This window comes from Candoia aspera, chromosome 4 (genome assembly GCF_035149785.1).
Source record: "Candoia aspera isolate rCanAsp1 chromosome 4, rCanAsp1.hap2, whole genome shotgun sequence".
Taxonomy (NCBI): Eukaryota; Metazoa; Chordata; class Lepidosauria; order Squamata; family Boidae; genus Candoia; species Candoia aspera.
Window position 1 is genome coordinate 52,368,584 of NC_086156.1, and position 16,555 is coordinate 52,385,138.

General features: G+C 34.7%; 1 protein-coding gene across 1 annotated transcript in view; it reads left to right on the top strand.

The window, feature by feature from the left end:
- ULK4 (unc-51 like kinase 4) overlaps nt 1-16,555 on the top strand; it is a 214,459-nt gene that overhangs the window by 135,386 nt on the left and 62,518 nt on the right. Inside the window, exons 32-33 of the mRNA XM_063304147.1 lie at nt 8,128-8,294; nt 8,867-8,965. Of these exons, the coding sequence (XP_063160217.1) occupies nt 8,128-8,294; nt 8,867-8,965 (266 nt within the window). The remainder of the gene's footprint in view (nt 1-8,127; nt 8,295-8,866; nt 8,966-16,555) is intronic.

Below are 16,555 nucleotides of genomic sequence, written 5' to 3' on the forward strand. Positions count from 1 at the left end.
GTGTTGCCACTTTAGGCAATCAAAATAATTTTTTCAGTATCATCTAATGCCTAGCATGCTGATTCACAGGATAAGATCTATAGTCTCCCTGCCATCTATCTAGAGCAGCCTCTCTCAACTTTTTGACCTTGGAGGAACCCTTGAAATATTTGTCAGGTCTCATGGACCTCCTGCACATTCAGGCTCAAATATAGTCCAGAAGTTACAAAAGTATTATATCCATTTTATGTGTAGGCCTGTATATATGCATTAATGGTGTTCTTAAAGTAAAAATAAAGAATGAAACTTTCCTCTTTAATGTGAATGGAATTCTCCATTTGCAGCTTTACTCTCATCCTGATCATTTCGCTTCATTAAAACAGTTAAAGGACCTAGATCTCCTGACTGTCATTGTGTGAATGCTTGAATGAGCCAGGGCTGACACCCACTGTGTTCTAGTTGGTTTACTCCTTAGTAGATATATATATAGGCTCTTCCATCAGTGTTCTCTTTTTTTCAAATCCAATTTGATGTCAGACAAAAGTAGTCAGAGTTCTTACAGTGTGCAGGATTTTGGGTATTCACTATAACTGAAGTGAGGTCCTCTGCTCCATCTTCTAGCTCCAAGCTGGATCTTTGTTTCCAGACATCCAAAGCACTTATAACACCATTAAAAGGATAAATTTAGGGTTTGGTTGGTTGGTAGTAGAAGGCTTGACTTTTTTTTTCTCCAGCCAACTAACTAAATTGCCTTTCCCAGACTTCCCCTTTTGACTGGGGCTTTTTTAAACACTAGATGGCATAGGCACTCTGAGCTGATCAATTACTGAGCATCAAAAAAGTATTTCTGTGCTTCCTTTTTTTCTCCAGTATGAACAAAAGAGGATTGCAGATCTCTAGTACTGTGTCTTCTGAACACAATTGCAAAGGATAAACATACCTCTCCCAAGTCTAAGCTGGGAGAAAGGTGAGGCATTTCATAATACATAATAGCAAGGTGAGAAACAAAATTTCTAATGAGTGGAAGAGCATAATCACAGCAGTCTTATAAATCATAGTGCAAAGTGTCTTCAAATAGTTTGCACATTTCCATTTGATAGGCACTAGTTTGTACTGGATTGTTTACTTTGGCTTGGTAATTTTTAGCTTGGTGCAAAAAAAAAAAAACTGCCTGAAGACAGATTCTGAAGAGTAGAGGCATGTAATTATAGATGTGTGACTTCATTTTGTGGAAAGTGGTGATATCACCTAACTATATCTGTTTACACTGTTATTTATTCAGTGGACTCTAAAGGTTAACAGAAATACGTTCTAAAAACAGGAGGAAATCAAATAACATAATACACAATAGTGATTTTGATTTATGAAGATTGAAGCCAGAAAATGAAAAAAAATTACAAACTTGTGCTTATGGCTGGCCCATTGATTCAGGTAATGTTTTATCTATCTCCATTTAGAAAATGACTGAAGCAAATATATCAAATAATTTTTAACAAAACAAATAATTTTCTATTGCTTTATCAAAATGGAGTTGTTCAAGAGTAACAGACTTATTCTTGAGTATAGTTGCATACTGACTCCTGATTAGATTCTGAAATTACAGTCTTTCGGAAACGGCCCCAACAGAGATTTGAGGGACGTTAGTGCCTTGAGTCTCAAGGCTTAGGGGATCCATTTTATTCCTTAAACTAGCAGTCTCAAATCATCACAAGTGCTACATGAGGACTACTTCATGAGCATGAGGGCTGCAACTGTGAAGCTTTTTTTTTTCTTGGTCATTCTGATACAGAAATCAAAAGGAAGAAAATGAAAAGTATCACAGTATACCATTAAACAAAAATTATTCTTTTTTTAAAATCACTGCAAGAGAAGGCTATTTTTTCACCATTTCATTTTGGCCAGTTACTTGGTGGCATTTGTCATCACCCATTCCAATATTTGGTTTGGGGTTGTTGAATAACAACATACAAACCTTTTGAACCTAATGTGAAATTTGGCAAGATTCATCCCCACAAAAAAGTAAATTGTCCTTGAAAATTATTTCTAATTACACACACACACAACACACAAAATTATTGGAAGTCCTCTTTAAAGGAAAAAAAACCCCATGTTTTGTCTGCAATTTGGCATGTGTTACCTTCTTATAAGAAGCTAAGAGGCTATAACTCCTGTAAATTTAGCTCAATTTTAGATTATTTTTAATGAAAAACAGACTAAAATGTTTTCAAAGAAATATGTTTTGTTATCCAGAAAATAATTACCATGTAGTGTTTTTCACTTATAATCAATGGGGAAGCATAGGAGCTTGGGGGAAAAAAAGGTGAAAGGTCCCCTGTGCAAGCACTGAGTCATTGTCTGAACCTTTGGGCTTGGGTTTTTCAATCAGATCAGAGACTTGAGTCTAAAGTACAGGTTTGTTGGTCCAGTCTTTTGTCCCCTCAAATAACCTAATCAGGGGCACAACTTCTAATAATGCACTTTCTCAGATAAGTGCACTGGGCTAGAAATTTTGGTTGCTTGCCATTATATGCCAACAACATGCTTGGTTATATTATGATGTATACAAAAAAGTCTCTCTGTGGATGGAATGTCCTGATTTTAGCTTGTGTATGCCATCCTGAAGTATATTGCATAGTATTCATGCACAATAAACTAAGACAGGATTAGAAATTAAAAAATAATTAGAAACAATGTCTTAGTTTCTCATAAACGTGACATTTTCTCTGGAGATTTGGATCACTCTTTTCAAGGTGGGTTCATTTTAAGAGCTCAACATATGCTGCATTTACAGAAATGAAAATTAGGGTTGATTTTTTGAGAATTGCTCTATTTGATTGTATTTTAAATTACTTTTAAGAATCAAAAGTCACTCCCTAGAAAATGAAAGGGTTTTTTCCCCTTCCATTTTGTCATTCCGTGAAGCCCTTTGGCATTTGGTATTGAGCCTGCCAAGCCAAAATTAATGCTTGTAGCATCTGTGTCCATAACTGTGTATTGTTTTCATTTTGTTATGTTTTCTTTAGAAGGTCATAGGTCTGCTGACGGGAAGTTCAGTAAGTTCATTTAACTGTTGGTTTTCCAATTGAGGAAAACAGCAAAAGAAACAGAAAATAGTTCAGGCTGTTCCATTTTGCTTAGGTCATTTCTGCATCTTGGGAATTAAAGGGTCCAGAATGATAACACACAAGTTGATCCTTCCCTTCAAAGTAATAAAGAAAATGATAATATAAACTCTTCCCTCTGCCAGTGTATCCTTCTGAAAGTGTTCTTAATTAATTTGTGGAGACTGTATTTCAATTATCAGTAGCATGTATAACACATAGTGGTGCTTAAAAGTTTGTGAACCCTTTTGAATTTTCAGTATTTCTGCATAAATATCACCTAAAACATGATTTGTTCTCCACACAAGTCCTAAAACTAGATAAAGGGAACCAAATTACACAAATAAGTCAAAACATTATACTTGTTCATTGATTTATTGAGCAAAATGATCCCAAGCTACATATTTGTATGTGAAAAAAAATATGTGAGCCTCTAGGATTATCAGTTCAAGGGAAATAAGTCAGGTGTTTCAATCAGTGGGATGATAATCAGGTGTGAGTGTGGAAGGTTATACCTTATTTAAAGAAGTCTGGGTATTCACTACCAAAGTCTGATTTTGATAAGACATATCTGGAAGTATGTTATGACTCAAAGGAGATTTCTGAGGACTTCCAAAAAACAGCTGCTGATGCTCACCAGGCTAGAAAAGGTTGCAAAACTATTTCCAAAGAGTCTGGAATCCACCAGTCAACTGTCAGGGAGAACATGTACAAATGGAGGCAATTCAACACCATTGTAACCCTCCCCAGGTGTGGTCAACCAAACAAGATCACACCAAGAACAAGGTGTATAATTCTCCAGGAGGTCTCAACCCCAGAATAATTAATGTCTAAAGAACTAAAGGCCTCTCTTGCTTTGGTGAATGTCTTGTGTTCATGAGACCACAATCAGGAGAACATGGAACAGCAATGGTGTCCATGGCAGTGTTGCAAGGAGAAAGCCAATACTTTCCAAAAAGAACATTGCTCCCTGTCTACAGTTTGCAAAAGACCATGTGGATAAGCCAGAAGGCTATTGGAAGAATGTTCTATGGATGGATGAGACTGCAATAGTATTTCCTTGGCTTAACTGAAAAATGTTATGTTTGGCAAAAGACAAACACTGCATTCCACCATAAGAACCTTATCCCATCTGTGAAACGTGGTGGCAATATCATAGTTGGTGCCTGCTTTGCTGCTTCTGGACCAGGACGAGTTGCCATCATTGATGGAACTATGAATTCTGAATTGTACCAGCAAATTCTACAGGAAAATGTCAGGATATCTGTCCAAGAACTGAAACACAGGAGAAAGTGGGCCATGCAGAAAGACAACACCCAAAACACACAAGTTGTACAACAAAGAATAGTTAAAGCAGAAGAAAGTTGATGTTTTGGAATGACCAAATTAAAGTCCTAACCTTAATCCTAGAGAAATGTTGTGGAAGGACCTGAAGTGGGCAGTTTATGCAAGGAAGCCCACTAACATCCCTGAGTTGAAGCTGTTCTATAAGGAGGAATGGGCTAAAATTCCTCCAAGCTGATGTGCAGGACTGATCAGCAGTTCTTGGAAATGTTTAGTTGCAGTTATTGCTGCCTAAAAAAGGAAACGTTTACATACATTGGCAGACACAAATATATAGCTTTGGATCATTTTTCTCAGTAAATCAATGAACAAGTATAATGTTTTTGACTTACTTGTGTATTGATTTGTGTATTACTTATTATTTCATTTTAAAAGGTCCAGACTTACTGATTTATTATTCTTATAGATTCTGGCTTACATCACAAATAATTTCTGTTGAATATGATGTTTGCCTCTGTACCTAATTATGCAGCATTTTATTTTTACTACTAAAAACTTGACTAATATAAGATTGACTTACACAGTGGGTCTCTATCAGAGAAAATTAATTCACTTTGCTTTATCAATACTACTCTGATTACCCTGAGATGTCTAAAGGCTGTTATCTTTATAGTTTTTTAAAAATAAAAACTAAATCTGTGTCCAATATTAATTGTTTTGTGGGAATTTTTCACCATTTATGTATTGAGTAGGATTGTGATATAGAACAACAGATATCAAAATATATTTTCTAAACAGCTTTCAAAAGTTACTTGTTTTCCACTAACAATTTTTTTTTTCATGTTCTTGAGGTCACTCATAATAACACGATGACTGGGTCCCTGCCTAGCATTAGTCATAATGTCTTTTGTTATTTTGGTTTAGTGTGATGTGTGAACAAAGCTATTATATTTTTTAAACCATGGCTTGTGGTTTAGTTAGTATGATGCAAACCCACCAGTCTTTTTCATTATAGGAGAAAACTATGCCTTGTTATTTTATGACTATTATTGATATAATGAAATTGCTCTTCACTTTAATAGACTCAAATATTTTCTCTGAGATAGAAAAGGCATTACATATCAAATATAATCTTTTCCATGTAGATTGTAGAATGAGCTCCAGAAATTTGAATTTTCCCATCCAGATGGGCTATTTAGGCTTCTCTACTGCCAGAATATTACATCGCAAAATGGAACACAGATTAAAATTGGGAAAATTAATTTTAATTAAGCTCATATTTTTATTGGTATCAGCATGGAATGTAACACTTAGATGCAATATAGTTGGATTATTTGTTTGAAAGAATTAGTTAAAACAAACTTTTCCAGAGTGGTTTGCAAAGTGTTCTAAAAATCACAACCCAAATTTTCAATTCAAAACATAAAATAGAAAGCCAAAGCCATAGATGGTAGAAATATAAAACAAATGTTTTCTTTTCCTTATAGGGGTATTTTAGGTTGGGCAATCTTTAGCATGCAATTGAGTCTGTAATTGTCATAAAGCAAAAGGTTTCATTTATTTATTTTAGGTATTGGTCACCCTGTAGCAAATGCCTTCAGGACAATGTAGAGGAAAGTAATAAAATAACAGCGAATTGACAGAGTTTAGAGAAAGGAATTTCTAGCCCCCGCTCCCCAAAAGACAAAATACTCTTTAAAAACAACAACAGAAATACAAGAAAAAAAGATTGACCTGGTGCTGAAAGAATAAAAACAGATAACAAGATCTTTCTGGGAAGGTTATTCAGTAGGGTGGGGGCCACAACCTCTGCATATGAGAGCATTCAGATGATGCTTTCCAATGATGACTCTGAGCTCAGGTAAGAATATACAGGAAGAAGTGGTCTTTCAAATACAATATGCTATAACTTTACTGTCAATTTATTCAATTGTTATTCCATAGTGGCGGATCTCTCAATGAGAATCTTTCCTCTCAAATGTCTTCCAGTTGAAATACTTACATTAGGCTCTTTATCCCTCCTCCATCACCTTTAACATAACATTTTGTTTTTATAGCTGTTTATCCTCAGCCTCCTTCCCCTGCTTTTCCAACTGCTTTCCAACTTGACTTTGCTCACCCCAATAGAACTCCATAAGTATCCTCTGTTGATTGGTTTCCCTTTTGTCCTAAATAGTCTTCTTCGTAGCAATATTGCATTTTAAATATTTTTACCTTGTTGCTATATTATTACATAGTTGTGGCCTAATGTATTTATTCTGATTTTCATTTTAAATATACTTCAAGTCAGTTGCTAAGGAACTAGAACAGATTGGCCTCAATTTGGTTGACTGTTTGACAGAAAACAATGACAGTAAAAATATCCCTGTTTTGTCCTTGCTGGGTTGGAAGTGAACCTTTAATCAAGGAAAGCATAACAAGTAAAAAATCAATTTGCATATTAAAATGTGTATACATATTTCATTGAAGGTCCTGAGTCTTCCATCAGTTTCTTCTAGCAGAATTTTATTTAATAAAAAGCAAAGATAACATGTTTTGGCTTAAGAAAATATTATTTAAAAAAAACTTACTAACTCTGCTTAAAGATTTTGCACAAATGCAAGGTCCTGAGAGTTCTTAGACAAGTTGTTATTAAAAGTCGGTAGGAAGATACACATTTTTATTTTATTAATAATCTTTAAATGTTTATAAAGACACAGATGGAAAGGTAGAGGGAATGCTTATCAGATTTGCAGATAACAAAATTTGGCAGGAAAGCTAGAAAAAAGTAATAAAATTCAACACAATCATGAAAAGTTAGAAAAATGAGCTAGAGGTAAGAGAATTAAATTTAATAGAGGCAAATGCAAAGTTCTTCCTTTGGGAAACATAAAACAAGTACATAGATATATAATGGAAGATGCTTGGCTTAATAAAAACCTTTGTGAAAAAATACTGCAATAAAATAGTTCATCCTAAACTAAAGGTGACTTAGCAGTGTGGGGTGGCTGCCGAAAAGGAAAATGCAATTGTAGACTGCATCTACATAGTTTCCAAATCACAGGAAGTAATCTTTTTATTCTACAACTTGAAAATTGTGTCCAGTTCTGGATTCTACACTCTAAGAAGGATTCAGACAATCTGGAACAGATTCAAAGAAGAACAGCAAGTATGATCAGCAGAGCAGAAACTTAGTATGATGATGAGTTTGAAAAGAATTAGGAATGTTTAGTAAGGCTGCCGTAGCAATTTTCAAATACTGGAAAGAATGTCAGAAAGAAATACTGAAGTCAAAACTTGTTCAATACTGTTCCAGAGAGTAAGATGTGGGAAGATGGTAACTTCCTAATGGTAAGATCAATTAAGCAGTGGACCTATTATCCAGAGATGGGGTGAGTTATCCTTCACTGGATATGTCAAGCAACGATTAGCCAGCCATCTGTTATGGATGTTTTAATTTGGATTCCTACACTGGCTGAAGTTTGGATTAGATGGCCTAATGACACCTTCCAATTTGTATGATTCTGTAATCTTTGAGTTGGTACAGTGAAGATATTTCCTTAATACGAATTTAACAGGTTTTTATAACAATTTAAATTATTTCTCATTTAAGATATGAAAGAAGGGGGAAAAAATCCTTAATCATTTATATTTATAAACAGACAAATACACACACACACACAAATGTCAGTATATTTATTTAATTATTTTCTAATGGTAGTGTTTTGGATGTATGGATTTACTTTACATATATGTATATTTTCTTCTGTGCCTATCTGTTTAGGACTAGTCCATCATATATGTAATCTCCTAATGGAAACAGCAGCTATATGCTTGGATGCTGATGATAAAAGCAACATCAAGACAACCAATGCATTTATTGTCTCCTTGCTCAATATACTGCATCGTATGTTGACGTGTACAGCTAACATTGTTCGCTTAACGCTACAGGTATAGAGTCTGTTTTCTAGTAGAATGAACATAATTGTACATAATTGTACAGTCTCCTTCCTTTGAATGTTATTAGATTCCCATGTACTAATCCAATTGGGGAAAAAAGCAAATGTTGATAAAGTTTTCACAAGAAGGGGCTCATAAACAGAACACAAACATGATTTGGATTAAAATATAACTTGTATTTTTATGGCTTAAATAATCTGCATCCTCAGTGAGTATACTTGAATATCACTAACCTTTTTATATAAAAATGGAAAATGGTATTGGTTGAAAAATTAATACAATAGCAAAGTTTTGAAGAACATGTTAACGTTTAATTATTTAAAAGTTATTTTTTCCTCTGTGAAATTTATTTCATAATTTTAACTTTCATCTTAATCATTAATTACTATAGCATGTCAAAATACTGGTTTGATAAGGATAGATGTAAAAGGAGATCTGCTTTACAATCTATGCTTCCAATTTAGAAGTTCTGCAGGGTTAGAATATTTTAATCTTGAAAAGGCTACAGAGGTGATAATTTTAATATTTTCTAATTAAGATTCTTTATATTTTCTCTTGTTAAGGCACAGAAATCTGGCACAGGGGGCGATACCCAGACTGCTGAAGATCTTCTCCTAATCAATAAACCCCTGACTGACTTGATTGGTTTGCTTATTCAGCTGGTAAGAGATCTCTTGTTTGTGTATCTGTTAAAATGATGCTTCATTTGAATATCTAATTTAGCTGTCCCAAAGGTTTGGAAGAGATCACAACATGACAAACTGACTTAACCTATCCTGTGCTCATCCTGAGAGGAGTTGCTGAGGATCCCAGCTCATATGAAGAGAAAACAGTGGGAGGATTGAGGTGCACTTTCTTTGTGGCAGTCTCCATGTTACAGAATACCCTGTCTCCTGAACTTTGTGGAGCTCCTGCCTTGTTTCCTTTTGCAAAGTTGTTAAAACCATTCTGTTCCAAAAGGCTTTTGGTGCAGATGGTGGACCTGGACTGCCTTGATTGCTGACTTCTGTGGGTACTGTTTATGTCGGCTACTTTCATTGTATTTGTTTTTATTTTGTCATATTTTAAACTGCCCTGGGTCTTTTGCATGGTATATAAATACTTTTATGAAATAGACAGTCTATAGATGGAGGTTGTGTTCTTAACAGCAAGAGAAAATGAGAAGAGGCTTTTCTTCTTCTGGTTTAATTCCTTCCTTTGTTTCTCAGTTTAAGGGATAGTATATTTTCCTGGGCAAGGTCTTTGTGGGATCAATTTGAATTTTAACAAGCTGGGCTAAAGCTTTGTGTCCCAATTCATTAGGATGCTTTGCCCACAAGATGTCTGGAAGTTTTAAAGTGGGGTCATCTAAAAGCTCAGGACGGCTTTCCTCCCAAGAGGCATTTAAAATCATTGCTTCTTTATTCAGGGACAGTATATCTGAATACATTCTGTCTGGTGTGCAATATATAGCAGCTCCTGATTTGTACAGCAAATCCCTTTCAGAGATATTTACAAAAGAAGAGAGACTCAGGAGAAACGCAGGCTGCTGAGAAATAGGTCCTGAAGACATAGTGGATGGCTCAGATTGGTTAGAAATTCCCAACTGTGTATACCACAGAGCAAGAGAAAGTAACATTTCAGTAGAATAAAAAGCACCAGTATCTAGGAGGCAAAGGATGTTTTTCCTCCTGTGGGTACAATTAACAAAGGGTTCAGAGGCAGAAAGAAAAATAAAAAGAAGTAAGATGCTATTACTTCCAACTGCACTGTCCTATTGAGGCACACCCTCATTTGCCTGGTTTAAGTGTAATTTCTATGTTATTCTTAGGACAATTTTTTTCTCCAATTCTCAGGATTTCCACAGGAATAGCAATCCTAGATGTGCAGTAGAGGATGTTTGATCCAGAAACTATAGGTTTCAGATTTGTCCCAGAGTTTGTTGCCTGTTGCTATATCTAGTTGTGCCCTTTTCCTCACCTATATGAGTTTTGAAAGTGGGGACATAGCAGCTGACTGACTTGAAGTGCTGTAAACTATGTCTCCAGCCTTCCTTTTTCTCATTTAAAAAATTTATTGCCTGCATGGCCATTGTAACAACATCACTGGGGCTTTTTTGTTGCCAGTACAGCAAGATAGTTTTAAAATACAGCTGAACCTATGGCTGTAGATCCTTTACAAAAAGTGTTATTAATATTGTCAAATTGGGTTTATGTCAGAAAGTTGTAATTGTTGTGGATCTGGACTCTTAAAGTATTCCATGAAATTGACTGGGTCTTTTTCTGTTTTTTTTTTTTTTTTGCCTGCACCTCTGTATTTTGTGCCAGTCCCTAATAAGGGGATAGGCAATCAGAATGTTGTCTAAGATGGCATTTCTGCATTCAGCCATGCCATCTGTGCCTGGATCTGCATCTGGCTAGTTTGCCTTTCTAAGTAACTGATCTCTGATAACATGGGGCATAATTATTCTTAAGGCTTACATCTACCTCTATTGTCTTCTTGGACTTTGAACAAGGATAGAAAAATTATTGATGCTTTTGATCCAATACTTTTGTGTATTGGAGAAGATCCCTGAGAATACCATGGACAGCCAAAAAAACAAAAAAATGGATCATTGGAACAAATCAGTCCAGAGCTCTTACTCAAGGCACAACTGACCAGCTCAAATTATGCAAATTTGACACATTATGCAAAGACTCTCCTCTCTGGAGAAGGCTTTAAAGCTGGGAAAGAAGAAGAAAAAGAAGTGGACGATGAGCAGCAAAGTGGATGGATTCAGCTACAATGGCAATTAGTGCACCACTGGAAGACCTGAAGGACTAGGATAGGGACAGATCATTGTGGAGAAAATCTATGTGGTCGCTAAGAGTTGACATCAACTTGATGGCACATAATCAGTCAAAAACAATGTCATAGCATTGGAAGACTATGGTCAGTTCTTCTTTGAAGTTATTTGGCTGTTCCTGGATTGAAGAAACTTTCCTAATGAGAGCATTAAATCAGCAGGGGTCCAGGAGAGATGTACACTGGAAGAGGTGCAATACTTGCATCAAATAACTAGTTTCATTAGTATTGTAAAGAAGGTTAAATATTTAGGAATTTACCTGGCAAAAATAGTGATTTATTCAAAAATAATTATCTATTAAGTAATGAAAGTATAAGAGCAGATATTTCAAGATGGAAACACTAAATATGTCTTGGTTGGAAAGTGTTGCACATTCTACCAAGACTCAATTTTCTTTTTCAAATGATCCCAGTACATATTGAAAAGAAAGTATTAAGTACCTAGCATAGACAATTAATGAACTGTATAGAGTGCAATAAAAGTCCAAGGATTGCAAATTTTGCAGGATGAAGAGAGTGAGGAGGATTAGCAGCTCTGGATTTCAGACTATTCTCATGCTAGTTATTTAGCGTGGATCTCAGAATGGATTATTTTCTTATGGTTCTGTTACCACTACAGAAGAGATAGGACTTCTTCCATAATCCTTGGGGGGATACAGATAGAAGTAAAGAATTTATAAGAGACAATGAAATAATATGTAATGATTGAATATTTTCAATCATGGGATAAATTTTGAGATAAATACAGGAAAGAAATGAGTCCAAGTTTTTCCCCTTACCCTCATTTTTAAATGTTTATTTTTATGAAGAGGAAGATACCAAAAAATTGCCCAATTATAAGTAACAATTTGTTTAGATTGTAAGACATAGTTGCTATGCCTGATCTACTTGATTGATTTCATTACCTTCAAAGAAGAAGTGTAGCATTGCAGAAACATGGGGGAAATCTAAGAGACTGGACAGACTTCAAAATCTTATAACACACAATTCTGAATATCTGCTGGATTTGATTTGTAAGTGAAATATGACTTAAATTTGGAACAGGTCAAAGATTGCATGGTTAAACGAAGGCAGAATTTGAATACATTAATAGAAATGCAAAATGTTAACCAGGTATTCCTAGTTTCAAGTTTCATAGTGATTTTTAATGTTTCCTTTAAAAAATAATAGAACATTTCATAACCTGATGAGTTACTAATGATATATTGAAAACTATAATTTTCATGATATTTCAAATCTGATGTTTACTTACTTTATTTGTATTTTATTTTTTATTCTGTTTACATGTCTGTATTCTTTAAATGATTAATAAAAAAAATTAAAGATTTAAAAAAAAGGAGAGATGCATGCTTACAGAACCCTGGGATCCTGAAAGCTGTCTCATAGGTCATTGCAAAGCCAATTCCCAATTTGCTTGAGTTCAGGTAGTTACACCTTGCTTTGTAGTGACAGTGTTTCCAGTTTCCTGATAAATTGCACTTTCAGATGAAGCTTCTGCTATAGGAGTAGAGACTTCAGGGTTGTAAGATGGCGGTCCCCAATTTAAAATGTCCTCTGAAAGGAGATCCACTTTCTTGTTTGTCTTTTTGGAGAGCTGTGGATAAAGGGAACAAATCTATGTTATAGGGCCTTACTTTGCTTAGTCAATTTTTGATTAGAGTTCTTTAGGCTTGCGACTATAGAAACCTGGCCGTGCCTACCAGCTTGTTTCTCAAGTCTTGAATGCTAGCTACTGTGAAGAATTCTCCTTTTTCTTTTTACTCATGAGTGGTTCTTGCAAGTGAACTATTTTGCCATGCCCACTTCCTGGGAATTGCAGCCCTGGATTACAGAGGACCCAAGAGACCTTGCTCTGTTTCCTTAGATGTTTTCAAACAGACAATCCATAATGCATATACACAAAGTGCATAGAGTTCCTTTTTCTGGGGCACCCTGTTTATTTCTCATTTTAAAATCCTAGCATGTGTGCTCATACAGAAAGTTGGATAGATGGAGATGATCAGGAGGTGCCCCTTCATTCTAAATTACGTCAAAAAGGAATTTTAGAGTACATAGGGCTGGCTGCATCCCAAAAATCAGGCACAGAGAAACAACAGACAAGCAATATGTATGCATAAATACAAATCCCAAAATTATTTGAGTTTTACCTTTTTCCTGAGTCAAATTCAGTTCCCGCCATCTCTTTTTAAAGCCCGAATAGTTAGGGAGGTTCCTTTCTGAGTTTCTTTCTCTTCCCATTATTCAGCTGTGGGCTCTCCCCCCCCCCATCTTATCTGATCATTCCCTAGTCAGCATTTCTTTCCCTGTCTCCCAAGGTCATTCCCACATACTGTACCTTTATACAGGTTGATCTTTGCTGAGCTCCATCTGAGACAGGGTTTCCAACCTCTGCAACTTTAAGATGTGTGGACTTCAACTTTCAGAATTCCCCAGCCAGCCACACTGATCTGAGAGACTTAATCTCTTCCATGGTGGGGAAAAATCCACTAAAGTTGATGCCCTGGAATAATAATAGAAGAGCAGAAAGGGGTATTCAAAAGTAGAGGAACAAGAAGAAGAAGAAAAGATGGAGATAGCCTAATCCTTTTTTAAAACTGAACACCACCATGAGTAACACAAAGAAAATGAAAAGAGGCTTTTCTTCTTAAGGCTACAATAGCAAGAATAAAATGTAATGAAGTAAAAAGATACAGAAATATAACAACTGTAGGGGGTCCTTCATGTAAAATTGAGCTTGAGAAGGTTTTGAGGAGTAGCTCAGGACCCACAGTTCTAGACTATCAAATGAAGAAGAATCACTCAATCACAGTTACTGCCTATTCTTAAATAATGTAAATAACAATGACTTTGATACATTTCTAAGAAAGATTAAAAAATACTATAGTTAAATCATTTAGTTAAACGAAGAAGTACTTCTAGATTTTTTGCAAGGGTTATTTTTAACTGAATTAAACAAAGGTGACTGCACATCCTTCAAAAGTGCCCTCTGAAGTTTAATCAGATTGTTTAGCATGTTGCTTTACATCCTTTCTGTCATATAGGTAGCCTTGGCATTACTCTTATTCTTAAATGTTTTTACATTCAATTATTTAAAGATAACTATTTATTATTTTTAAACTGTTACATCAACTATCAAGAGTGTTTTATCACATTATTTAGAGTTTCATAGATTCTAATGTCAGTATGTTAAACTGAAAAGAATGTTTGGCTGGGAAAAACTTAATACAAGATATAAGAATAATAGGAACATGTACTGTTTAGGAAATCCATGCTGAAACAGGGATGCTGTACAAGAAGAGAAACTGATAATCTGTAGGTATAAACTGAAAAGCATGTACCTATTAGACATAATAGCTAATTAGGTTTATTACTTCATAAATTTTAAAAGCATTTAAATATTTCTCTATTTTTAATTGAAAGCAAACATGTTGTTCCTTAACATTTCTTTCCTTACTTTACCAAATTCCCATCATCTTTTAAAAATATGCTTGTATCTTTTAAACAAAACATGAAACTCCATCAGTGAGCAACAGTATTCATTATTGTACTGTACTGCTATTGGATAACATTTATCAGACAGAAAGGAGTCATTGATACATTATTAAGAAGAGTTTCTGCAATTCACTAAACTTGGATTTGAGAAAAGGAGCTAGAAAAAAATACGAATCTCATTCCTCAGTGAAGGAAGTTGAAATATCATAGGGAAAAATATTTATTTTGTCATGTAGCTACTATAATGAATAACATTTGAAGCTCCTCTAGCTAATTAGGAGTGGTACTAATGTAAAACTTAAGCAACAAGCAAATAGGGAATAGTAGAAGGAAGGGGGTCTTGTAGTTAAATAGGTAAACATGTTTTTTTCTTCATGGAGGGTACCTATCCCTTTGGGATGATGTCTCCTGGAGCCAAGTAAGTTTCATAAAAAGTTTCCTCACAGTTATCTCTTCTTTTAATTTATTTGCATTTGCTTTGCTTTCCTCTTGTCACTATTCTCTGCACTAACTTGTCCATAAGAAGTACCCTAGGACCAGGGGGAGGAAGTTTGGAAGGCCTGTTAGCACTAGAAGATAGATATGAGCCCTCTGTTTGGGCCATTATCTCTTTTGTTGCCAGATGAGATTGGTTGCATAGCTATTTTCCATTTTCAAGGCATTCAGAGTTTAATTCCATAGGAGATAACAGAAGATGTACTGTGATTTCTGAATATAGCATTTATTTTGTCATATAAATTACTCGCTGCCCAGAGTCACATTGTTTGAGTTGGGTGGCCTTATAAATCAAATGAATGAATGAATGAAGATACATGATTAGAGTTCACTGCATTAACATTCCAATAGATTCCGATATTAGATTGCTAGGTTTCCTGCAGAATACATAGTTAGCTGTCTGTCTCATTTCCAGACTCATTTACAACATATATTTTTCCTGCTATACCTTTAGACTTTCTCTCCCTTTTTTTCAGCTATTGGGGAAAGAAAAAAAGAATTTCTACCCATAACCTATACATCTTGGAATATTATGTTGACTATGTTTTCTCAGTTTTTAAGAGGTGATATTACAAGGCATTCACACTAGCAAGGGAGAGAAAATAAAAAAAAACTGCTATTGTATTGGGTATCTGTATTTATTCTCCTGTGTATTTTAGATTTAGAACTATAAAGAAAAGTTATAGTATACATGCTATTAAATTCTCCCATACTGTTAGTAATATTTTATAAAGATAAAACTTACGTACCATGTATAATAGCTATATAACTAACAGTTTGTCAGTGTTGTTGAAGAAATTAAAAACTCATTATTAAAACAGCCCATATCTTGTCACTCTATTATAAAATGCTGACCATAATCTTTGTTCCTTGAATGAAGTTATGTGAGCAAAACAATCTCTCCTTAATGTTAAAAGCTCTTCCTATTTATAGTTATTGATCTATTCGTTTCCTAAATAGAGGATGTTTCCTGCCAATACTCTTCAGTTTATTAATATAATAGCTAATGGAATATCTTTTTATAGAAATAAGATATTGTTTACACTTCTCCTTGATTAATGCATTATCTGAAATGTGTAAGAGAAAAACAACAGCCAATACAATAGCTGCTTTAAAAGTTATTGTCTGGTATGGTGCTCATACAGTTTTTAAAATCCTCTTTTTTTCTCAGCAGTATTAATGGGTGTAGTCACAGAAACCTCAAAGTTGATCCTATATGAAACTTACGACAATCTCCCAACCCATCAATGTATTATCCAATTTATGTATTATGTAGTTATTACATACTTTAAGATTGTAATTGTATTATTCTTCAGTAATGTCTACATGAAATTAAATAGGAAATGCTAATTTTTAAAGTAGAAAGTTGATATTACCATCTCATTAAAAAAAATAGACTTTGTGTTGTGGTACTAAAAAAAACCCTCTTTCTCTCTTTCTCT